This window comes from Gymnoscopelus microlampas (genome assembly GCF_963454915.1).
Source record: "Gymnoscopelus microlampas genome assembly, chromosome: 14".
Classification (NCBI taxonomy): Eukaryota; Metazoa; Chordata; class Actinopteri; order Myctophiformes; family Myctophidae; genus Gymnoscopelus; species Gymnoscopelus microlampas.
The window spans coordinates 14526495-14552886 of NC_139951.1; the positions used below are offsets into that span (position 1 = coordinate 14526495).

General features: G+C 41.8%; 2 protein-coding genes and 1 long non-coding RNA gene across 4 annotated transcripts in view; all 3 read right to left on the reverse strand.

Moving 5' to 3' along the window:
• LOC311060871 (GH3 domain-containing protein-like) overlaps nt 1-26392 on the reverse strand; it is a 57549-nt gene that overhangs the window by 30760 nt on the left and 397 nt on the right. Inside the window, exons 2-11 of the mRNA XM_084079235.1 lie at nt 25262-25543; nt 24292-24488; nt 22172-22366; nt 21503-21622; nt 20033-20330; nt 19485-19674; nt 18813-18884; nt 18167-18300; nt 17063-17151; nt 16441-16676 (exon numbers count right to left, since the gene is read on the reverse strand). Of these exons, the coding sequence (XP_083935361.1) occupies nt 16455-16676; nt 17063-17151; nt 18167-18300; nt 18813-18884; nt 19485-19674; nt 20033-20330; nt 21503-21622; nt 22172-22366; nt 24292-24488; nt 25262-25543 (1799 nt within the window). The 3' untranslated portion in view covers nt 16441-16454. The remainder of the gene's footprint in view (nt 1-16440; nt 16677-17062; nt 17152-18166; nt 18301-18812; nt 18885-19484; nt 19675-20032; nt 20331-21502; nt 21623-22171; nt 22367-24291; nt 24489-25261; nt 25544-26392) is intronic.
• LOC311060542 lies at nt 1293-5779 on the reverse strand. The gene is made up of 2 exons (XR_014602275.1): nt 4791-5779; nt 1293-4750 (listed from the first exon to the last, which is right to left on the reverse strand). It is a non-coding gene; the product is annotated as an uncharacterized lncRNA (long non-coding RNA).
• Nucleotides 5843-16346, reverse strand: LOC311060873 (glycerol-3-phosphate acyltransferase 1, mitochondrial-like). 2 transcript variants are annotated; one of them, XM_084079238.1, is made up of 9 exons: nt 16239-16346; nt 15427-15497; nt 13238-13505; nt 12054-12208; nt 10445-10522; nt 9218-9355; nt 8143-8332; nt 7681-7739; nt 5843-6666 (listed from the first exon to the last, which is right to left on the reverse strand). In XM_084079238.1, exons 2-9 carry the CDS (start codon nt 15472-15474, stop codon nt 6550-6552), a joined length of 1053 nt encoding a protein of 350 aa, XP_083935364.1. In that variant the 5' UTR covers nt 15475-15497; nt 16239-16346; the 3' UTR covers nt 5843-6549. The 2 variants fall into 2 exon arrangements, with proteins under 2 accessions (XP_083935364.1, XP_083935363.1); XM_084079237.1 differs by having other exon boundaries at nt 16227-16344.

Below are 26392 nucleotides of genomic sequence, written 5' to 3' on the forward strand. Positions count from 1 at the left end.
CCGGCATTTTTAATTTTGTAGGCTTGTAGCTATAACCATTATTTTATACTTTGGGCTCTTCAAAAATAGCAGATCAACAAGCTCATAGCGCGGCACAGAGTGAAGATTTGTGCAAATCATTGAATATGTATGTTTTTTGAAAACGAAAACTTTTAACTCAAATCTTTGCTTCTGGGGGATTCTACAAATGCTTTCTAAATCCTAACAGTTTTTGTTTTTTTTAAACGTATGTTGCTATAATATCAGTGGTTCTCAAACTTTTTTCATTTTCATGATATGTATTTGGACCCCCCATTTCAAAATATTTTGTTCCATGGACCCCAGAAGCAAAGATTTTAGTTAAATGTATGTGTGTGTATGTGTGTGTATATATATATATATATATATATATATATATATACACATACATATATATTCAAAGATTTGCACACATTTTCACAATTTTATTAAAAAAAATAGCAGATCTACAGGCTCATAACTATGAGCTTGTATATCTGCTATTTTTTAATAGCCAAAGAAATCTAAAATGACACAGATGCGTTCCCGGATTGAATGGGTTAATGTCATCTACACTGACTTCTACACAGGGAGTGCACAAATGTAACCAAACTTTTTTTTTTGGGGCCTATAACGAAATCCCCAAAATAGGGACGCTAGGTTGAAAGTGGATAATGCCTCATTTATAGTTTGTCATATGACCATCACTCAACACGGTTGTACAAGTATTAATTGGCCTCGCCACCATCTTTCTCTGCCTCCCCCTCTCAGCCTTCTTCTAACCCACTGGGGTCCCGGGGCCCCCCTAGTGGTCCTTGAAGGGGTTCCAGGGTCCCCCAGGAAAATTAGGAAAACATTTAAAAATTAAAGCCCCATAAAACTTTTATAAAAATCTTAACAAATCTCCTCTTATTATACCTGGCACAGAATGTTTTCAAATGGGGGTCCGTAGCCAAATACAGTACATTATCACTTTTTTTAATAAGGATCCCTGGCTAATAAGCCAAATATCCCTTAATACATTATAATTGTCCTCTATAACTAAAATGTAAAATGAAAAACACTGTAAATATTTTATTTATTTTAGAAATAGTTCATCTTTCACTCAATAGGAGCAATGCCCGTCGCAAGTTGATGTCATTTGTCCATGTGTGGTGTAGCCTATGGAATTTATGGAAAAAAACAACGTAATACTTCCCTCTTGAGTAAAAGGTGAACCGTTTCTAAAATAAATAAAATATTTAAGTTATGACTGCAGCAATCATCTCCTCCAAAATAAAGACAGACCACAGGCACCATTGTTAATCTAACATTAATTTATTTAAAAACAAAACCTAAAGATGTCAACTGTGCTTGGACATTGGTTTTGCTAGGGGAAGCGCGAACAGAAACAAAACCATTGACATTTGTTCTTTTTTTCCCCAGTAGCTGGTGATTCGACCATAATGGTAAACTCAATTGCTCTGGTTCTAGCTCCTTAAATTACTTTACAGTGAGGGATTCTTTTTTTTATTTATTGGCCACGCTATGTGGGCCTTGTTAACATGCACACAACATAACAAAAGAGAAGAAAAAAATACACACACAAGAAACACTACAGTGCATTAAAAAGGCATCCTGCACCTACGGGCGCAGAGATTTTCTTATGCTACAAATCAGGTGGTTATTTTGCATCAGTTTGGATAGTTACTCTTAAAATGGTTAAGTAGCGACAAATTTAAACCACCTTTCAGAATTGATCAGAAGAAAAAAGAAACACGATTATTGTGCACATTGAGTAATCTAAACCATCACATTGACCATTCGGGGGGGACAGGAGGGGAGAGAGATACATTCAAGAGCAAAGCTGACTTTGCTTCCCACATATCTATCATTCTGCTCAAAAAGAAAGTATTCACACACTAGACTGTAAGATACATTTCTCAGGTTAAGTCAAGAGTTCACATTGAAGTGCAGATGAGATTAAAGGCGGCCAGCAGATACTGTATAACTACAGTACAGTATTGTGGATGTTATGTATTGGTAGAGGAGTCCCTCAGGGGTGCACTTTGGGGTCCTTTGCATTTCTGGGTTCAGTATTGCTTTACAGCGCTAGGCGCTCACAAGGAGCTTCAATAATGCCAAAATAATCAACTGACAACTGATCGAAGTCAAGTAATTGTGATTTAATATTGTGCCCACTTATTTTTTTTTTTTCCCATTTTAAAAAACATACTTGTCCATTCAACAACATACAGTACCTTTGATGTCATTTTCTGATCCACAACATGACTTACTGGTAACACATATTTAACACCACACGGCACATTTCATATTCTGTGCTAATTTAGATTAAAATGTAGATAATATTATGTAACATTTGAAATCTACCTATTTTTTATTGATTTTATATTCTTTTTTATATTTTTTTAGTCTTTTAGTCTTTCATGAAGATGTATTTCACATAAATATCCCCATCTAAATTTTTCAGGAAGACTGCATTATCCTAGGCAGGCTTGCAATATTCACAAAGCTATATGAAGGCATTTACATAAATTTAAATACGTTATTTCTAGCCTTCGCAAGCCATGGTAATCACATTAAATAAAAATCATGTGTGCAATTATGTGTGATTTAACCTTGTAGTCAAGGACTACAAGCGACTATTTTAGTACATCCATTTTGGAGACTAATTATTTTTTTCATGTAATGTAAGGTTTGTGTTACCCAACCTTTCCTTATGAAGATAGTTCTTTATACTTCCACTGACCTTTATACCAATACTCAAACACACTCCTTTCTTTGCTTATCAGCTGTGGGCACATGGAATTGAGTTACATGTAATATTGCGAGCCCAGCGTAAAGTTGTATCCTATTTGATTGTGAACTTAATTCAATAAGCAAGTGCATGACTTGCATTGTTACAATGAGGTGGCTGTACTCAGGTAAAAAAAAGGGTTTACAATTAGGCAGAAATAAAGACACACTTCCAAGAGGTATTCTAACAGGAACTAAATGCTGAATGTCATTGTAACAGGAGGCTGTTATAAAATCCAAACAAAGTGGAAAATATTAGCGTTACATGTGCTGCACAGATACTGTGCAGTCTGGGTTTTCTAGCAACATTTCATATTGGAGAAACATTCTTCACTTATCCGTATGGAGTTCAGGGGCATCTGCCCTGATTTCAACAGTTCAAAAGGATAAAAAAAATAACAAAATATAACATTTGTCTCAAAATATTGAGACAAATGACCTCAGTAAAAGGGATGTTTTACTGTATATTTGAAGGTGGTATTGTTTCTGGTTGGTGTTGTTTGTCTTTTAAATCCAGCTCTAACCAAAAATGAAAACGTTCCATCAAAAGTGAAATGTTGCTTTAGCAGGAAACATGAGGACAGACAGACCAAGCTGTCTGTTAACCACTTAACCACTTAATCCCCATATGGTTGACCGGAGTCCCTCAGGGCTATATGCTAGTGTCTTTTCAGTTTTCTGTTATCATGGGGAAAGCTTTCGCTGACGAGTTGTGAGCTTGCCGATCTGCTATTTTCAGCCAAAGCTTTCCCCACAAATACGGATGCTGGGGTTTTAAGTGGTTAAGCCCTATATACGTCGTCATACAATGAGTTGCGAAAACAGCGACCTACAAGCTCACGCCGCATCACATCGCCGTGAAGCAGTTTTATAACGACATGCCCAAAATAGGGACACCAAGGTTAAAGTGGTTAAGGGCTACAGTACCATCTGACTAGCAGAATGTGTACCGCTGTTCAGTTTGCATATAAAATAAGGTAAACAAAAGGAGGAAAAATGTCTTTCATTTCTACTCAACTAACCAGTTTGTTCACAAGGTTTTTAGACAAGAGGCTGCGACTGTAAGTCACGGCCTTGCTCTTCCAAAAATAATAAACTCCAGGAGACACTGTCTCTGCATGTTTAGCAAATAAAATGGAATACTCAGTAGATATGTATCATGTACAGTTACAGTACAGTAGCATAGAATCCAGTTCATGTCTTAATGCCCAACTACAAGAATGACAACTTCCAAGTTTTCCTTTAGCAGTGCAAATGGAGGCTATTTGAAGTTGTGCTCTAAAAAAATATTATACAGTGTCTTGAGAAAATATGCAACTGTCTGCTGCTGCTAATCCCAAAGCCAACCCATTCCCCAACGATGCAGAACATAAGAATTACTACTCTACATCTGTATGTCCGACATATGGTTGCTGTCGGGCAGAAACCTCTAATCTCCATATTTTAACGGCCTACTTGATCCTACTACAGCGTCACGCAAAAATAAATCAAAGCGTGGCATGAAGCGACGCGTTTTGAGCTTGTCGATCTGCTACTTTAGCTATTTTTGAATTCTGAAAAGTAAACAATTTTGAACATAATGAGGTTTCCACCCAACAGAGACGTTATACAGTCTTGGGAAAATATGCAACGGTCTTGCCACTAATCCCAAAACCAACCCATTCCCCAACGACGATGCAGAACACAAGAATAGGCTCTACGCACAGCAGCCATATCATAAATAAATTGGGCCTATTCCTTACTTCCTTCACAGGTGTTACCAATGATACTAATAAAGGCTCTGTTCCATTCTGGTCAAACAGAGTCAGGGACAGGGTGCTGATACTGTTCATGTTGGCTCACTGGAAACACTCTGCTACACCAGAGGGTCTCAACTTGGGGGACCCTCATGGTTCCTCGAGGGGGTTCCAAATGGCCCCTTACGGATGTGTAACTCTGAGAGTGTACAAATGGACCCCTAAGTTATGGGGGTCCTTGAAATTAAAACATTTGAGAACCACTGTGCTTCATTAGTATCATTGGTAACACCTGTGAAGGAAGTAAGGAAGAGGCCTAATGTGGCCGCTGTGCATAGAGCCTACATTATGCTCTGATGATAGACGTAATCTGCTCTGAAACATTCATAGATAGAGAGATGTTAGGAATCCACCTAGGTCAAACATTGTCTCCTTTCCAAACCCATGACAAATATATATATATTTATATATAGAACAAAAAATAAATGCATGAGTACATACACTTGGATGCTAGTGGCTCAGGCGAGAAGACTATTTTTTTGCATCACTGAAATGGCTAGTCACTAAATGTTTGTAGATGCATACAGTAAATGCAATGAAAATATTTCCGTACGTGGGTCATGGGACTGGAAACAGATTGTTTTGCTGAGTTGATTTGTATCACTCAGCATTCTGTGATTCTTATTCAATTATTCAATTTATAATACTATAACACTGAGTTGCAGGTGTTAAAAATCATGTACTTTTGAAAGACTGCCATCTTCTAAGAGGCATGTCTTCACATAATTGTTAGGTTCCCCCCCCCCCCTCAAAATGTAAGCTTCAACTCTCTGTAATACTGGGCTGCTGAAGAATCTGACATTGCAAATACAGTACAGTAGGTAAAGTTAACCTAAAAAAAATGTCATTGTTGATGGTCAATGCTACCCACCATCTATGGAGGAGAATTCTTTTTTTTGCTTGCGTACAACCAATAGCTGTCGACTTTGTGTGATGTTCATCCACTAGATGACTGGAGTGAATCCAGTGTTGTATTCCTGATCCTAAAACTTCAAATACCACTCCAATTTCACCAGCAGAGGAAGGACACAGAAAGAGGACAATGACTAACTGTATAGGTATCCTTATACATTCTGTTGAGAGCCCGACCGATGCCAGTTGTTTTGGGTCCGATGCAGATCCACATTTCGTTAAGTCCTAGAGACCAATGGTTACCAAGAGTTAAATGGTCTCCTCTTAACTCTGACAGTATATAAATGGAACCAAATGGACCCGTTAGGGTCCATTTGGTTCCATTTGTATACTGTCAGAGTTACAGACTTGTATGGGTTAAGTTAGAACCCCCTAAAAGAACCCAGAGAGTCCCTAGAATCCACTTTGAGAACCACTGTCCTAGACCACCGATTACCAATGTTTTGACTGATATATAAGTAAATAAATATATATATTAATTGTATTTAACCACTTAAGCCCTTTAAAACAAAAAAAGAAATAGTCTACGAGCTTGCAACATATCGCAACGCAATGTGCTGTGAGTTTGTAGATATGGGTATTTAAAAACAAATAATAATAAATTAGGTATGGCCTACAATGGGGACAACAGGTTGAAAGTAGTTATAAATCTGGACACGTTGGCTGCATAATTGCCGTTATAGATGTCGTCAAAAAAAAGTCTGATATACATCAGCCAAACTTATATATCGGCCGGGCTCTAGTTATGTTCTATCTCCGTCTTCTCGTCGAAGAAAAGTTTACACAATTCATTTTTTTTTCAACTAGCTGCACAGTTCTAAGACAGGGCGACAAGGAAAAATCTTAATGGAACGTACAGTAACAGGGAAGACTTCAAGTCATCTGGCTAACAGACAACAGTTAGCGGATTTTTTGCGTGAAGGCACTTCCTGGTAAAGCTTTCCACAGAGTAGCACCTGGGAGTGGTTTAGAAGTAGCCGGTAGAAGCCCTTGATTGGAAGGAGCATGGGTTGTGGGCGGGGCTGTGGGCGGGGCCAGGGAGGCGCGGTCACAGCAGGGTGAAACCGAGGATGTAGTGCAGAAGCTTGTTCCGGTTCGCCTGAGGTAGGAAGGTACTGCTCAGCTCCACGGTCGTCACGCGGTTCTCTCGCCTTTCTTTTAGGACCTACGGGCGTGCAAAGGCAGGGTTGTTATAGTTAACTAAAAGACTAAAACTAAAAAGGGAATATCGCTATTAGCTGAAACTAAAATAAAAAAACAGATATTTAAAATAATAAAACCTCCAAGTAAAAACATGCAAAACGAATGAAAACTAAAACGAAATAGAACTGCATTGCATGTTTTGTTTTTCCATAATTATACCTTTCCTCATAATGGCAGAAAAACTAAAACTAAGACTAAAACTAAATAAAAACTAAACAAAAATGTGTTAATCCCTAAAACTAAAACTAGTTATGTGCTTGTAAAACTAAACGAAATAAAAACTAAAACCAAAAATAACACATTGGAAACTAAAACTCTGAAACGTCTTCAAGTTCGCTCAATGAATCACCCAAATACTGTACAATCAGAAAGTATTGCAAAATGGAAATACTCAAGTAAAGTAAACCTAAACTCAAAACTGTACAGCACTTGAGTATTTACTTTCCCACCACTGGAAGGCGCAAATGGGTACACTATAGCTACAGCAGGCACAGATGTAGAACACATACTGCATTACGGCATGGTGTGCCAACTGTTCAGCAGCAGACATGGCAGCTCTCCTGAGAGTCATAAACACTGTCCAGGAAATAATTGGACTCTTCCTGCCCTCGCTGGAGGAGGCGTACATATCACGCTGGGTGCCTCCACAGGGCCAGAAACATTCTGAAGGATGTAGCTCACGCCTGTCATCATCTCTTTACTCTGCTGCCATGTGGAAGGCAACTACAGGGCCTTAATAGACCCCCAGAGAAATCACTGAACAGAACACAACAACACTGTGGCCCCTACGAACAGCACCCCCCAGCATCCTCATAACACTAAAGGACTGACATCTCGAATAGTATTCCCAATAACATCTGTAATTATCTATGAAAAAATGTTATTAGGTGCCATAGCATTTGGTACGATATACCAATATATTTTCATATGGTTAATCATTTCACCTAATAGCCGAGGCGTCAACAAGTTCTCTTACCCCCAACTCTTTGAAAGTCCTCACTGTGTTCTTGACAAGGTAATGGGTTGCACTTTCACCTGAAATAACACAAATTTAATTAGGAATCACCGGGGAGCAATCACCAGTGTGATCAAGTCTTTTTTCAGCATGACAACGTAAAAACAACAACTCTAAATTGGATTAGTGGATTCCATTATTTTATTCTTAAAGTAGTGGACGATACAGAAAATTGGACGATTATGTGTGTGTAAATAGCTGATGGCTGTTTTTTCCCCTTCATATACCTTATTTGACTCCAAACACATTACCCCCAAATAAACATGGTGGACATAAGAATTTGGCTTGAGGCTCAAGGCTAGCCTGGTTCCAGACCATAGACCCCGCCCACTCTCTGAGTGAACTGCCCGCAGCTTCAGTATGATAATCAGGCTAGCTCAAGGCCCGAGTGTCCAGTATGCTGTAGTATGCGTGTAGTCGTACCGTATCCGGCGATGCCCCTCTCCGTTCGGGTCAGCAGGTATCTGAAGAGCTGCTGGGTGTACTCGGCCTCGGCCATGGGCTGACTGAGGCTGTGGACAAAGATGGCCGCCCCGCTGTAGGCCTCCAGCACCGGGCTGAGCAGCCGCTGCAGGAAGACAAAGAACTCCTGGGGCTCCGAAGACGTGCTCACCTAGTGGACGAAGACAGAAAGGCAGAAAGACAATAAATGAAGATTGACCTGAGCTGCTTTGTCTGGAAATTAACAAAGTTTTTGTGTTTGATATTTGATGGGATATCTAGGGCTGTCACGATTACAAATTTAAGTTGTTGATTAATTGTCACAGAAATAATTGCGATTAACAGTTAATCGTGTTTTTGCCATTGAACATTGGAACATAATGAATAAAATTTAAATTTGTTTGGTTTTTAGACTTCTGAATCAAAAATTGCACAGGGCGGGTACGACAAATAACTTAAATATACAAAGACATTACTGACACATTTAATAATTTTATACAAGTAAGACGCGCGAACGCTGGAAGCGAACGCAGCTCGAAAATAACAATAAGAAGAATAGAAAAGAATGAGCAATTACTTGCCATCCGGCCTGAAATATGCACAAATGACATGGAATTCTTAGATATCCCAATAGATGAACTCGTGTAGATGCTTGTAGATGTGTTATTTTTGACTGTCGCTGCTATATTTTTCTCAGAGGAGTGTAATTAGTCACCCAAGGGCACAGGCGAATTTCAGCCACACTAGTGCATGCAGGCAATGAGAGCGTGACTCACATGGGGGCAGCCAATGAGAGAGTGAGTGACATGGGGGCGCGGCTGCACACATACTGCACACAGACACACAAGCCGAGCCGAGTGTCATAGTATGCTCCACATGGTCGGAGGCGCGGCTTCGCCGCGCCTCCTTCCGCGCCTCCTTCCGTGTTCGCAACAAGCTTACAACATGTGTTGTAAGTTGTACCCATTTTCATAGTACCCGTCTGTCTGTCTGTCTGTGTCCCTTTTATATGCCCATATATGGAGATCCCTGTATACTGTATGTCCATGATTACTACCTTCAGGTAACGATCCCTCTGCTCCTCCCCAAAGTCACTGTCCTCGTCCTCCTCGTCGCTCCTCCAGGACAGCGGCTCCGGAAACTTCTTGGGCCAGGGCTCATCTGTGGGGCTGGGGCTCAGCTCCTCCTGGTCCTCCTTACACACACACACACACATTATGATGAGAAATACTTATGAGGCCGATCCTACAAATGCCTTCTAAACTACATTTTTCAAACACTTTCAAGATTTTTTTTCAAAAAATGTTCAAAAATAGCAGATGTACAAGATCGCAGCGTGGCACAAAGTGACGCGCTGTGAGCTTGTATATCTGCTATTTTTGAATAGCCCAACACAAAAATCTAAAATGACACGGAATGCTTTCCTGGTTTTTAATGGGTTAAACTCTTATAAGTGATATTTTACCAGGCCTTTGGCTGAAACGCATTAGCAGAAATCATTAGCATAATGAAGAATGACAACACTTATATAGTCGTCTTTTTAATATGAGTGTTGCCTTTAGGCCAAGCAGCACCCAGCAGAATTCTGGGAAGCGAACTCTTAAAAGTGATATTTTACTTTGGTTTGAACCTTATCTCTTAACCCGGGAGCATAAATGTCATGTCATATTATATGAGTTGATATTAATCCTTTAACAATTATACTGTCGGTATCACATACAGAATGTATCAAGCAGGGAGCAGCGTAGGTCTTAACTATGTAACTATAACTCGATTATTTTCTTAGTATTAATGTTTTTGATTAATTGAATAACCAAGAAGTGACTTTTTTTTTATTATTATATGATATATACTTTTTCCTATATATAAAGGAATCAAAATGTCAAATTGATTTGTATAATCGACTGAATCAATTAGTCTGATTAAAAACTTAGCGCTGTTTTACAATTTTCAATTACATTCAATTCAAAGGGCTTTATTTGCATGAGAAAACATACGTTTACATTGCCAAAGCAAAAAGCACAATACAACAATACACTTGGTTTTGAAAAAATGAGTGGTTTTACACTTGGTGGTGTTGTGCACAAATGGCTGATCTACAAACTCACGTTGGATCACAATGTAACGTGTTGTGAGCTTGTAGATCTGCTATTTTCACTATTCAAAATCGATTATTCTATTTAAATCTATTAGTTTGATTAACTGTTGCACCCCTAGAGGAGAGACCTTCACTCATCATCAAAGAGGAACCGAGTTCTGTCCACTATTACAATGACCAACTGACCTCTGCCACATAGAGGACTCCATACTGGATGAGCCGGGTCACAGTGTCATGGAACACCTGGTAGATGGTTTGACAGGGCTGTGGGGTGGAGGAGAGGAGAACACAACAACACATGATGAAACCAGCTGTTTGCTTTGTGAGAGCTGGATTTACTTTGCAGTCTTGCAAAGACGCTGAAAACTACTCCAGCGGTTCCCAAACGGTGGCACACTGAGGGGCGTCCAGGTGGACCATGGTATTTTTTCCGACAAACTATCATTGCAATATACAACTATACAAAAGGTGAATACATTTTATACCTCGGCTATTCAAAAATAGTGTTTGCATAGCATTGCATTCTCCTGTGTTCTATAACACAAATCTTCTCTTGTGAGGGTTGTTCAGATGGGGGGTCAGTGTCAGCGGCCAAATGCATATCAATTAGGGTAATGCAGTGGGTCGGGACCCCCAGGAAGCCCACGATATTTTGATGTGGATCCCCAGATGACAGTGAAGTGACAATTTAAGGACTTTTAAGACCTTTTTATTAAAAAAAAGAAAGGAAAGAAAACTAGATAAAGTGCTCCTCGGAGCACAGGTCTCCGCCAGGTCAGATACGTTATTGTGGCCTCCTGGTGGCGCTATAATAGGCCAATGTGAAAAGGGTGCCATTTATTCTTAGGTCGTTCACGGCAATCGGACACTGCATTCATGATTTGAAGCATTTTGTTCCAAAAATGTGTTTTGCTAAATTAGACCTGCTGGTGGCGCTATAACAGGCCAATGTGAAAAGGGTGGCATTTCTTCCTCGGCCTAGTGGGAATGTGCGTGTGAAATTTCACGGAAATCGCACGCTGCGTTCATGGTTTGAGGCAGTTTGTTCAAAACGGACCAATCCTGCAAACTTTGGATGGCAACCTTAACCAATAAGGATGGAATATGGGAAATCGGACAGATCAGGGTTGATCACATGACTATAGAGATACTGTGTACCGATTTGCATGACGTTTGGTTAAAAACTGTAGGAATAATGTGAAAAAAATGGGTTTTGCACAAATCGGCCTCCTGGTGGCGCTATAACAGGCCCATGTGAAAAATTTGAGGCAGAGGTTCTGAATTGGCATCCAGGGAGTGTGTGTGCACAGTTTCGCAGCGACCGAGCCAACGGTGCCGGAGATTTGGTGGTAACACACGGACGGACGGACGGACACACGGACACACGGACGGACACACGGACGGAGGGTAAAACATACTCTCTCGCCATGCCTTACGGCCTGGCGGAGACAATAAATTAAATAAAAAAAGACCATTCCTGCTACAAACTATTCTAAATATAAGAAATATCAAACTTTGGCCAAATTGTCAAATAATATAAGACAGAGGCATTTTTTTTTTTTAAAGATCGGCTATTTTCACAATATTTATCTGAGGAACCGAGTCAAACTAAATGCAATGCCTCAACTCAAATATGATGGGGGTCGCGGCCTGAAAAGGTTGAGAACCGCTGAATTAGGGGGTCCTTGACATGAAGATGTTTGAGATGTTTCTGGGCTTGTTTCGGGGATTCTGAGGATCCGGAGGGAGCGCATTGGTTAAGGAAGGCGGAGCCAGTGTGGTGGGCGGGACTTACCGGGGCCACGGCCACCTCGTTAGTGAGGAAGTGGGAGAGGCTGGCCGCCTTGCGGATCAGCCTCTCCTGGCTGAGGAGGAGGCTGCAGGGATCGCCATGCTGCTCAGGCCCCGCCTCCGCCAACAGCTCTCGCTGCAACGCCAGGACACAGCAGGCTGCGTGGGGGAGGAAACAGGAACTACTTTAACAGAACAATCTAAACCTGAAGACGTTGATCTTCAAATTGGCTCTATGCACAGCAGCCATATTGTGAAGACATGCACAGGTGTTGCCAATGATACTAATGAAGGATCTGTTCCATTCTGGTCAAACAGAGTCAGGGTGCTGATGTTGTGCATGTTGGTTCACTGGAAACACTCTGCTACACCAGTGGGACTAAAATGTGGGTCCAGGGACCTCATGGTTCCTTAAGGGGTTTCCAAATGGCCCGTTATGGGTGTGTTACGGGTCCATTTGGTTCCATTTGTACACTCTCAGAGTTATGGGGTCGTGGGTGCTACACTAAATGGAACAGAGCCTTCATTAGTATCATTGGTAACACCTGTGAAGGAAGTGAAAATATGGCTGCTGTGCATAGAGCCTATTAACTTGAGTCTTTTTAACTTGAGCGTGCATTCCATCTCTGAGACGTACATTAGTACTGGGAAATATAACATAGTCTCCAATATCAAAGGTTTCATGACATTCAGATTTACAAAACATTAAAAGTCTTTATCATGGTCAGGCCATGGCAGGTTTTTTTCTCTCTGTGTTCTGAGGCCTTTTCAGCTACAATAAAAAAAAATCTATTGGCAAATAGTATTTTTTTTTTCGCTGTTGAGGGATTTTGCCTGTCAATCATCGCCTCTGCTCTGCCCCCCCAAAGGAGAAGGATTGGGGAGGAGAGGGGGCGGGATTAATGGACTGTGAAATCAAAGTCCAGGGGCCAATCCCTAATTATTCAGAAAACCCCAGACCTGGGTGCAATTGAGGTCATAAAACAAAACAAAAGAACGGGGAAAAAAATTAAAATGAATGTGATGAAACCTTTAAAGCTATATTTTTTATCAATGACATATCCAAATGTTCTTATTATATATTTAGTGCCCAATCTGGGCTATTAAAATGCTCATGCAGTGAGCGTTAACCCCCTGGACGGATGCGTGTTGATGACAGCACATAGGAGCACGTGGAACTCCACGTACCGATGATAGCGTCAGAGATGAAGACGTGGAAGAGGCCGTTGCTGTAGAAGTTGAGCTCGAAGAGCGCGGGCACCGTGTGGCTCGGCGCCACGGTGAACTCGCCGTTGCGCGTCGCGCTGCTGGTCACGTTGACGCAGTTCCCCAGCAGGTGGAGGGCGTGCATCACCACGTCCTCCGAGTTGCCCGAGAAGCCCAGGTCAAAGTCCCGCGAGAGGATCTCCTCCTTCATGTTGAAGAAGTCCTCCACCAGCTTGGACAGAACCACGCCCTGCAACGCACAGTGGGGGGGTGGAGGTGGGTGGTAAATGAGTGGGTTTACAGCGGACAGGATTATTTGATCATACTCCAATTAAATGGACATGCAAACACCATAGCCACCATAGCCATGATATTCAGATTAAGGACTTCATCGCAGTAATCACACACCTTTTTGGAGGCCAATTAAAGATATTATTGAGGCCAATAAAAAAAATTGGAGGCGATTTTTAGACATTTTGGAGACCAATTAACACATTGACTGCCAGCATTAAAACATTGTTTTTCATCCCCATGCCAGCGTTTTTTACCTTATATTGACGATCCACGGAGACCCACGGGAGCTGCGGTGTGTACACAGATGTAAACAATGGGTGTCTGGGGGGTGGGGCTACATGTGTTTTCCCACAACTGACTGATAACATAGGAGTGGACGGAAGTGTCATTTTTTGGGGATGACGTCACATCCGTCCATTCCTTCTCTCAGAGTCAAGGGATCATTCCTAAGTTGTGTTAGAGCGCCCTCTTGTGGAATTCTTTTTTTTAAAGATTTTATTTGAAAGGACGTTTTAAAACTTCCTTGGCAGACAATGTGTTAAATACATGTTGGAGGCCAACTAAAGAAAAACAGAGCTCAGACACGGATCTATGTTCTGATATCCTTTTAGCAGGGGGATCATATCATTAACATATAGCATGTAAAAAATGTGTCTGAATCTGACCCAGACCTGATATGACATGATGACGACTTGTGTCAACATTATGTAACCCTCTCTACTCAGTCAAGGTTAATGTAAATGTGCAAAAATACATAAAGGACATGAGGAACAATTCAATACATGGGTTGTTCTAGTTTTCTTGAGTGTCTATATTTAGATGTGTTTTAGGTCAAAACTAGGCCTTTTTTACTGTTGTTTTTTCTCTTCCGTTTGTACCCTTACAGTAATGTTTACATGTGCTCTTTTTTTGTAATGTTGCTTGTATTTTGTTTCTGTATGGGGACTACGGAATGGAAATGAGCATTCTTGCCTAAATCTGGTGTATTTACACGGCATTGTATGTGTGGCGTTCATTAACACATTACCTACCAATCACGAGTATAACCGTGATTGGATAAATACCCCGTTATGTGCCAGTCACGAGTATAACCGTGAATGAAAAAATTTGAAAAAAAATGTCTTTCTTTTTTTCAATTTTCAATTTATCCACACAGAACCAGAGATATAGCCATCCAAAGATTTCTAGCTCCATTCACTCCTTGGTTAACTTTTTACTTTAAAATCCTGTATCTTGGCTCCTATGTTTTTTGTTTTTAACATTGGCAGTGGGGGAAGTAAAAAAAAAAAAGACCTCTGGCAGGGAATGTGTTAATATGCGCGGTCCCTTCCAAATAAACGTAAAAATAAAGTAGGTGCTGGCCTTGCCTTATAGACTCTATGCACAGCAGCCATATTGGAAAGAAATTGGGCGTCTTCCTTACTTCCTTCACAGGTACCAATGATACTAATGAAGGCTCTTCCGGGTCCATTTGGTTCCATTTGTACACTCTCAAGAGTTATGAGGGTCCTTGAAATTGAAACGTTAGAGAACCACTGTGCTGGACTAAATGGACCAGAGCCTTCATTAGTATCATTGGTAACACCTGTGAAAAGTGTAGAGCCTATTCCAAGCAATGGGACATTTCAGTAATTGTGTTGCGCTGTCAGGCACTTGCAGCACTGTGCCTCTAGAGGGCAGCGGCACAACACTGTTGTACGCAGACAGCAGCGGTGTGCAGTAGGTGCAGGGAGAGAGAGAGAGAGTTCAGTGGAAGGGTGGGGGGGATGGAGGAACACGAGAGAGGGCGATGAGTTTGGGACTGATGAAGGCTGTGTGGTGGGAGATGAAGGAGAGGAGAGGAGAAGATATAAGAGGCCCTCGGGTGCCAGGCTTACCGGTCGGTGTCTGTATAGCAGAAGACAGGCCACGATGTGGGTGGACATGATCGCCGATGACTTGTTAGCCGCTGTGAGGGAGGGGGACAGGAAGGACACACACTGAATGACCCGCTATGGTCAATGACACATACTGTAAATAAAAAAAAGAAATGGACCCTCAGCAATGGATCTCAAGGGTACTTTTTTTTGACACACTAAGATTAACCCATTCAATCCGGGAAACGCATCTACAAATGTCTTCTAAATCCGTAAAAAAAAAAAGTGCTGCCGGAAAACCGTATGTTGCTATAATATTAGTGGTTCTCAAACTTTTTCATGTGAAGGTCGCGGACCCCCATCTCAAAATATTTTGTTACAAATGGTCGCTTGAAAAATGTATATATATTCAAAGATTTGCACACATTTTCATGAAAAGAAAAAAAAAGCAGATCTACAAGATCATAGCGCGGCACTCGGTGCCGCGCTATGAGCTTGTAGATCTGCTATTTTTGAATAGCCAAAGTATACAATAATGGGCTATAGCTAAAAATCTAAAATGACACAGTATGCGTTCCTGGATTGAATGGGTAAAATTAACACAAGAGACAAATTGATAAACTGCACACGTCATACGTCTCAAATTAATGAATATTATACTGCGCATTTATCAGAATACATTTGTCAGAAATAATTTAGGGAGTGCAACTGCTGATAACTTGGCCAATGGGCAGCTCTTTCTTGTTCAGCAACGTCTCCTTCTTGGCTTAAACCGGTGAACCCTGTGCTCTCCAGCACCACATAACCACTAACGTTCTCACCGAGTCATTCACCTGTAAAGGATCCTGTTCAGGCGTTGTTGTGGGAGGATTTCAGCCAACGGGTGCGTTTATACCAGGAGGTCTGCACCCAAAAAACGAAAAAAACTGACACACACACAGTCACCATTTTGTGTTCTTTGGGTGTGTCCCGATACCCTCGGCCGTCGTTCACAGTTCCAGCGAACAAGCCAGGTCTCCTACCGACGCCTTTCACGGGGGGGGGGGGCGTTAGGAAACGGTCTTTCCCAGGAGGAAGTCTGCGTATTCCCTCCTGCGCAGCACGCGGTGCATTTTGAACGTGTTGGGCGAGGTGTCGGAAAACGACATCATGCGCTTGCGGAGCTCCTGGAAGGCGCCCTGGGACACCAGCTGCATCCGCATGGGTCCGATGCTGCCTTTGGTACGGAATGACCGGTAGACCGCCGAGTCACGCTGGAGACACTGGTCCAGCTGGAGATGAGGACAGGTGGTGGGCACAGACAGTGAGCGTTTTGTTTGGGCTATTTGTGTGTCTTATGTCATCTTTCATTTGCGCAGAAGACTAGGCTAGAATATTAGACACATGAATCCTAGCATCCCTATTCAGACCATTTCATAATAGGTGTAGATATGGGGAAAAAAATAGACAAACATTCAGCAAAAACAGTAGATCTACAAGCTCACAATGTGTCACATGCTGAGAGCTTGTCGATTGGCTATTTGCTGTACAACAAAGTGTATAGGGTTTAAGAGGATAAAGAGGATTTGAAACATTTATTTTTCAGTCAGTAAACCTGACATCCACCAAACATCATTTAACAAGGAAAAGGGCATCTTAAAGTAGAGTAACATTTTACCTTGTAGCGTTGCTCCTCTGACAGATTCCTCACTCCCTTCAGCTCCAGAAACACCTGGTAATGAGGATCAGAGCCTCCTATTGAATCACCTGCAACATCAGAGGAAAATTAGGTATATTATGAAGGTGCATAATCGTCCACATACTGTACGCCAATCTATGTTCTCTGTGCAGAAGTGCAGAATTCAGCATATTCAGTGGACTATTTACGTTATTCTGTATAGATTAATATGTCTACAACAATAATTGTTGTATATTATTCACTACCATGGCATCTAGAAAGGCCCTTATAACGGAGGTATTTATCCCTATGAATCCCCTTTCCCCTCCAATAAATACTTATTAGAAACAAATCTCTCAACATGCAAACTACTGCAGTCTATACAGTAGGAAGTTGATAGTTAACGGAATAAAAATAGGTCAATGTTACTAAAAATGTTAAAGAAAATAAAAAAAATAAGGCAATTCTCTATTTGGAAATGATATGTAAAATATTCTTTATTTTTCCCAACCTACTCAATTTCCACCAGAGCCCCTCCTGCAATTCCTTTGTGCCCCACTAGGTGGGGTGCACTTATAAAGACAACCCGAATTTTGTATTATAATATACATATCTTGAGAAAACAGAATAACCTACAGTAACATTATGTATTATATTTGTATTGCCTTGCTTGTATCTTATCTTATTTTATTTCTATCCTCAGAATACAAGACTTTCAACGCCTGCAATGTTGTTACTGCTGTATAGACCCCTTAACAGACGACGTCATACTGGCTGCGTGCAGCCAGTATGCGCGCAACGAAACCCATTATATCAGGTCTCGTTAGGACGCGTCTCACTAGCCAACACACACAAGAGGGGGTTGGGGTGTGCTGAAACCAGTGCACCCCGAAACAGGTTGGGAATTGATTGCGTGAAACAATCACCTGTGCGTCCAGGCTCAATGTTAGTAAACAAATAATTGGTCTATTGTATTGTGCATTATGACAATAAAACACACATTTCTTTCACATGTGAATGTAATCGGCCAGAGAAATGTGTTTTCCGATTCACACAGTCTGCTTGTTGCCTGCCACTTGAATGAAAATATGTGCCGCTAGTTACCCAGGATGCCGCTCTCTGCGCAGCAGTAGTCGACCAGCTGAGCCCCGGGCCACAGGGCCACGGCCGCCTTCAGGGCCCCGAGGAACAACACCTCAGACACCTTCTCGCCTCGCACGCTCAACATCTGACCACGTCTGGAAGAAATCAACCGTTAACCCATTAAGACCTGGAACTGTGTCAATTTTAGATTCGAGCTAAAAAAGCATTATTTTACACTTTGGGCTATTCAAAAATAGCAGATATACAAGCTCGTAGCGCGCTACGAGCTTGTAGATTGCTATTTTTGAAAAATCGTGAAAATGTGTGCAAATCTTCTGAATATATATATTTTTAAAGCTAACATTTTTAAGTCAAATCTTTGCTTCTGGGGGGTCCCTGGAACAACATATTTTGATGGGGGTCTGCGGCCAAATACATATAATTTTGGGGGTCCTTGACATGAAAAAGTTTGAGCAACACTGATATAGAAACATACGTTTTTCAGAAAACTGTTGAGATTTAGGAGACATGTAGAATCGGCTTCAGGTCTCAATGGGTTAAAGCAGTCACCGGTAGGACAGGCAAAAACAAACAGCGAGTAACCCAACAAAAAGATGCGTACGCGTGTGTGTGCATTAGATGAGAAACGTGGGTGTCATATTCTTACCTGTATTGAAACTCTACCAGTGGACACTGGTTGTGGAAACCCACCACTTTCACCACGTCTCCAATTCTGTATCTGTAACACAAATGAACAAAACAAAACAGCACACTCTCAGCGGATATTTTTTGATAATTTGCTGTCAATGTCTTTCTCATACCCCTCCAAAATTATGGACCCAAAAGTGATGCATGGTTTACCCCATTTAGACCGGGAAAGAATCTTTGTGCTATAAAAAAAATAGCAGCAGTGCTGCGCTATGAGCTTGTAGATATGCTATTTTTGAAAAATCATGAACATTTGTGCAAATCTTTGAATATGCATTTCTATTGAGCGAACATTTTTAACTCTGGGGGTCCCTGGATGAAAAATATTTTGAAATACGGATCATTTTGGGTGGTCCTTGACATTCTTTTTCAAAAAAACGTTAGGATTTAAAAGATATTTGTAGAAATCCAAGATTTGAGTTAAAAATGTTCGCTTTAAAAGATATATATATTCAAAGATTTGCACAAAATGTCCAATATTTTTCCAGAAAATAGCAGATCTACAAGCTCGTGCTATTTTTGAATAGCCAAAGAAATCTAAAATGACAGAGATGTGTTCCCGGCTTTAATGGGTCAAGACCCTGTGATGCCTCAACAGTTGTTCCCGTTGGGCTGCAGAGCGAGTCCTGACCTGTACAGTCCTGACGCGTTGGTGACCACCAGCTCGTAGTTGTGTCCCTCCTGCACCTCGCCCATCAGCAGGGTGTTGGGCTGCTCCTCGTCCAGGCTCCCCTCGGGCAGGAACTCGCAGAACATGGAGCGTGGACACAGCAGGTAGCGCCTGGACACGTCTTCGGGCCACAGGTTCACCCCAATCAGACCTGCAGGGCCCCCACAGACAGTTACTACACCAGCAAAAGTCACAGACTTGTAGAGTCTAACTTAGCTAGGGACCAAAAGTGCAGTACCACGTGCCAGCAAATTAACCTTTTTATACACATATCCAGCTATGGGTTAGATTCAACCCAAGGGTCATACAGTATACTGTAGTGTACTATGTAGTGGTACCCACATGGATGCATTTGTTACCAATGGTTGGACTTGCTCATTATTATTAGTGACATCTCTGAATTCAGCTTAAACCCTGTATTAAATTATCCATTAACCGTGACCTTGATACTGTCCAGCATTGACTTAGTAAACCATTTTATGTCACTTTTGTGATGCATGGGTTTCTACCTTCAGTAGCGGCGTAGAACGGCGAGTAGAAGGGCACTCCTTCGCAGTAGTGGTCTCTTAACATCTCCCCGTAGATCTGGTTAGAGCCAGAGTCCGTGGCCAGCACCAGGTGGAGGTCGGGCCACAGGCGCCTGGCGATTCCCCGGAAACCCTCCTCGAAGTGGGCCCGGAGCTGGGCCGCCCTCTCCAGGTCTGGTTTCATCAAAGCCTCCAGCCTGGCCCTCACCCCTGGCTCTAGGACCAGGGCGCTGCTGACCGTCCCTCGCTCGATGTCGTCCACTAGCTCCTGCCAGCGCTCCTGTAGGGGTTACATCACAGACTGAAAGGCTGGAGGGACAGCATGCAAGGGCAGAGCAAAAAAAACCCCAATGAAAATCATTAAAAAGTGCTTCTGACAAAACCAGATAACTCCATTGGATCCTCAAACTTTCTGCTAAACCAGCAAAGTCCACCGGAGTTAGCTGGTTTTGCTGACACCCCCTTTTGAACTCCAACCTCATTGTGAGCTTGGAGGTCCATTCAGCTGTTCTTATCAATGATGAACAAAACCTCCTAACTTTTTTTCATTTCCTGAACAATTAACATTTTTGAGTTAGCTGGTTTCTGCCGGACAGCATTCTATTCTATAGATATAATAATTATTCACGTATAATAACAGTATGATAAGGTTGGGAAGGAATATCACTTCAAACACTAGCCATGCTTTGTATGGAGAATATAGGTTGCTGCCTTCAGGAAGGAGATACAGTGTTCCTACATACAATAAGACAACATTGAGGCTTAATCAGGCGTTTAAGCCAGGAGTAGGCTGAGTGGTGAACATGGCTCTTGTCTTTGTATGTCTTTATGCATGTATTTTGCTTTTGTTTTTTGTGTCATGTCAAATGTGTGTACTGTTATGTGTTGCATACATGGTTGCTGGGTCGCAAGACAAATTTCCGTGTGAACTGACAATAAGTATTATCGTATCGTAAGACTTAGTTCAATTTATAATTACGAACATCATTATTTTCCCTTCAAAATAATCTCCCTGGGGTGATTCCCAAATGCAAAATGTAGAAGTCTTCAACTGATATTTGTCTAACTTCTAACGTGACATTGATGGAGTCATCCAATCTCTTTCAGCTTTGTCTAAGATTTTGAGGAGCAGAAGAAAATCCCACAGGGCGAGATCGGATCGGATTTTTAACAATAGTAACACTTCTTGAACAAACAGCAGTGTGTGGAAAGAGTCTTGTCATGGTGCAGGAACCAGAGACACATAGTGTGCGGCGGTTTCTCCTAAATATAGGCAAAATATGAAAAAGAGCTCAATTGTTTAAAGGCCAGATTGGCTGATTGGCCACCAGGTCCAGTCCTTACACAGCACCACCTCTGATCCTCTTGAAAGTCTTGGAACTTTTTAATCAGCTCACCTTTTCAAATACAGAACAACGTCACCTTATGTCCTGCCTTATCTCTATACTGTACCTGTAAGGCACTGAAGGCATAGAAGACAGTGGAGGAAAAGTTGGACTCCAGAGTTCCAATACTGCTGTCTTTTAGTGCAAAGAGAAGGTGGAGGTAGAGGGTGTCCTTCTCACTGGGAACCTGAAATAAGACACAAAAAAACAAAACAAGATACTGCATGAAACAGACACTACTGATAACAATTCTGAGGAATAATATGTTGACTAATTAATTACTAGCTAATTAAGAATCCAAGACACTCCTCGTATATTTTGTATGCATTTCTCATGACTGTGTTTCTCTGTATATGAAATACAATATATCAGCAAAGGCGGCTAGCAGTGCTACATATATAGACAATAAAACTTGAACTTGACTTTGTCTATATTTTACCATACCATAGCCAATATGGAATGAAAATATATTGATGAAAAACTGAGAATTTCAACACATGTGATGCGGTTTTAAAGCTGTTTGATAGCTTTATTTCTTGACTTTATTCACCTGCAGCTCTATGGAATAATGTGTTCTATTGTGTTCAGATATACAGACAGAAGTGTGCAGATATACAGACAGAAGTGCACACACACACACACACACACACACACACACACACACACACACACACACACACACACACACACACACACACACACACACACACACACACACACTTCATGTTAGTTCTACCTCGAAGGCAGGTGCGGGGGTGGTGTATAGGTTGAGAATGTGTTTGGAGGAGGCTGGGGTGGAGGAGTTGGGTCCGATCTGGATGCCAGCTTCCGACTGGCGAAATGTGGGCGTATAGAAGATCTTGGTGGTACGTTGCAGGCTCTCTGTGGCAGGGAACGCTCTCCGCATGGCATCCAGACACACGGCCACCCCCTGGAGGACATACGCGCGCGCACACACACAAGTTAAAGGTATAGTTTACAGGACTGTTTTCAAGACTTCGGAAAGTGCTCATTGTTCTATACAGTGGTTCTCAAAGTGGGGTCCGGGGACCCCCAGGGGTCCTTGAGGGACTTCCAAGCGGTCCCCAGCTAAATGAGAAACTGCTTTAAGCACTTAAGCACTATTTTTTAAATTGCAAAAATAGCCAATCTATAAGCTTACAACACGTCGCACGTTCGCTATTTTTGTTTGCATATGACATGGACGGAATAGGGTCTGTGGTTTAATGCAGAGGTTTTCTACAGGTGGTCCTTGAAGGTATTTCATGTGGTCCCTGGTCATCCATTCATTAATGTATAAAGTGAAGATTTTGTTTCTGTTCATCATTTTATTTTGGTTTATTTTGGACACACTTAGAAATTTGGTATTTGTGTGATATGAGGACAGTGGAATTCAAAACATTATCAGTGGTCATTGGAGGCGGCTTGTGTTTCAATTCCAAAAGTACTTCAAGCTTTACTACAGAGGAGGATCAGCTCATTGTCCACAGACTCTTTCAAGAGACATGAAACACAGTCCCTGGTGAAGTTCTGGATGAGTTTTCGGACAGTAAAAGCTCAATTAAATGTACCTTTTGTAACAATGTATCTCTGTGAAAGTGGTATTGCCACACTGGCATACCTGAAGAATATTAGTTGCGAACGCGGAAGGAGGCGCGAGTGGAGCCTACTATGTAACTCGGCTCGGCTTGTGTGTCTGTCTGTGTGCAGTTTGTGTGCAGCCGCGCCCCCATGTGACTCACGCTCTCATTGGCTCGCGCCCCCATGTGACTCAAAACTCCGTGACTGAAATATAGCAGCTGCACTACCTGTGTGCAGCCGCTAGAGTGCGCCAGAGTTCACTACTACAGTGTGGCTGAAATATAGAACTGCGTTCGCTTCCAGCGTTCGCGCGTCTTACTTGTATTATATAACAGTATTACTGTATGTATACAGGGCAAGGTTGGAGTCAGAAAATGACATGAGACTCTCCCTGACCATCCCTATGAGAAAAGACAGACATGGACCTCCTGTAATCATGCCATGGACCATTAGTGGTCCATGGACCACTACTTGAGAAGCAGTGCACTAAATGACCTGGTGACCTAAGATGACGAGTCAATGAAGTCAGTTACTGGGAAGTCTGAGGTCAAGAAATTCCACAGAAAAATGAGTTAGAATGTCAAGAAGGTAAAGTGTCATCATTATTATGAAATGTGGCCATTTAATGACATGTGTTTGCTTACTCATAAATGTTACAAATCAGTATAGTATCAGCTAACATGAGTTTAATATGGAAGGTTGGATAAAGTAAGAGGAATAGATCAGTGGTTGGTTCTCAACCTTTTTTGAGCTCTGGACCACTGGCATATTTCAAGCAATCTTCAAGGGCCACCCCAACCCACCTTTAACTAATCTTGCCCCATATATCCTCACCCAACACAACAGTGGTCCCCAGGTTGATTCTTAGTAAGAGTGGTGGTCCCTGGTTCACAATCAGTTGACTGGCTTAATGCATATCAATTTGGGCTTTTGAATATTAATAAGTTAAGTTTAAAGTTTTTCTGTTCTTTGCCTACAACAAAAATGTTATTCTGAAATAGAATCTTTAAATCAAATTTTCAATTTTCAAATATCAATCAAAACATCCGTAATTGGTGGTCTAGGACAGCGATTCCCAAACTGGGGGTCGGGACATCCAGGAGGGTTCCCAAATTGCTTTGGGGGGTCCCCAGATGATTAGCTTAATGTGCAACACTGTTTTCTCACTCAACAGTAAACACTCCCCAAAATTGGGATTGGCATCGGACCCAAAACTCTGGCATCGGCCGGGCTTTAATCTGAAAAGAACAACACTTTTTGGGGCTTCCGACTCACCTGTAGGAAGAACTCTGTGTTGGTGTCCTTGGTGCTGAGGAGCATGGCACTGGCACCCGACGTCCCGGACGTCATGGCTAGGATGACGGGCTTCCCTGCGATGATCACGTTCTCCTCCCCGGCAGCGATGCGTTGGATCAGCTCCCGGTAGTGTTCGTAAGTGGTGACAGGATGACGCGCCCTGAAGGTGGCGCTGTCTGAAATGATGCCAACATGACAGCACCGGATGTTGTGATTCGTATTAGCCAAAGTGCAACCTAAGACCCTCTTTTCGTTCAAAAGTTAAACTACTATCTATATTTGATATATTGTAAATCAGTGGTTCTCAATGTGGGGTCCGGTGACCCCCAGGGGGACCTTGAGGGGGTTCGAGGGGGTCCCCAGCTAAATGATTGATAGCTCCTTAATCTTCACCATTATTAGAGGTACATCATTACAAGTTCAAGTAAATACAACTAAATAATGTAAAAGAATAGCTAGCTTGATCAGTGTCACTTTAAACTCTACAGTGTCAAAGACAGAAAAGGTTCTCAACCAATTACAGACCAAATCAAGTCTAACAATAAAAATATACTGAGATTGGGGGTAGCAGAGAAGATACAAATCTTTTCAAATGAGGATCCTTGGCCTAATGCATATCAAAATGGGAGTCCTTGAAATGTAAAAGATTGAATCACTGAATAAAGTGATTACATGAAAAAAAGTGATTTTAATACAATGTCACTTCCATAATTTCTATTACTATTCTGAATCTGAATTGTATCTTATTCTCCACTCCAATGAATAATGTATTGCTGGTTATGCAGTCAAGCCGCACACCCACAGTCTACTTTGTTTTCATGTTACATCACAGATGATGAAGGTCAACTGTGCATACCACTAGCTCTGGTCCCCTGCATTTTTTCACGCAGTGTTGTAGAATATTGCTAACTTATAAATACATAAATGAAACATTCAGTTCTCTCTTTACCTTTGATCGAGCAGAAATCATACTGCTCTCCATAACACGTGCGTTCGTGTTTACGCAAGCGCTTCAGCAGGGTCTCCTCCTGAACTTGCTTCACATTGAGCGTGTCGGCGTCTAGTTTGCCTCTCTGTCGCTTCCCCAGCCAGAGAATCACTTTCCTCGCTAAATACTGACTCAACAGGCTGCCGACGGACCGCTGATTGTCTCCTATGAGATAGTTCCTCAAGAGGAGAGGCATCATCGCAGCCGCGGACAGCACGCCCGCAGCGGCCAGGCGAACGAACCCTGTGTGTTACACAACCACCACCAACCAACCAACACATTGTACATTTAAATGTATAGACTGGGGTAGTTTCTCTGTACGTTTGAATATCCTGTCTAAAGCGGATACGGAAACGGTGTGTGTGCTTGCGCATATAAGCCTATGGAAATGACCGGATACAGTAGGCGGGCTCTAGCCCGGATCTGAGCAGTCAGCGAACAAATAGAAACCAGGCTTTCCACAGGTACTGCTGCGTGCGGAAATTAAGCATAATGGTGCCATTAAAGGCATTATAACTTATAAGTGATACAAACTTAAAATACATAAATACATTGAAATCAATACAGCATAGCTCCATCTGCCCACCACATAATACATAAATAATTCAAAATCATGTGAACAGAACAACATTGCATGATGTGGCTTAGCCATGGATCCAAGACGGTGATCTGTCATGACCGTCATGGATGAACTTCAAAATAGTGTTTTAACTTTCTCCCTTTTTGGTCTGTACATCTACATAAACGTTCAGATTTCAAATATAAAGTGCTTACCCCATGGCCACAGATGTTGCAATTATGTACGGGCCCTCAGACAAACCCGTATGTTCCGTATTGTTCAATAAAAAGCATTTTAATCCAATCTGTGGCCATTATTCTCATGGTTATAATGTATCAGAGTGCAATACACCTCTCAACCAATAGGGTCGCGTAGTTGAAAGCATATGGAGAAGATACGGAGAAAATGGCCACCGATCGGATTAAAATGCATTTTATTGAACAATATGGAAGATACGGGTACTTCTGAGGGCCCGTACGTAATTGCAACATCCTTGGCCATAGGGTAAGCACTTTATATTTGAAATCTGAACG

Bases quoted from the DNA above. Each gene is read 5' to 3' on its own strand.
- LOC311060873 (XM_084079238.1), bottom strand. From the start codon at position 15,474: ATGTCCACCCACATCGTGGCCTGTCTTCTGCTATACAGACACCGACCG. The intron at 9,356-10,444 runs GTCAGTTGGTCA...TGTGTGTGTAAG, and splicing joins GAGTCCTCTATGTGGCAGAG to GAGGACCAGGAGGAGCTGAG. The intron at 6,667-7,680 runs GTAAGAGAACTT...GCACGCCCGTAG, and splicing joins GGACTTTCAAAGAGTTGGGG to GTCCTAAAAGAAAGGCGAGA.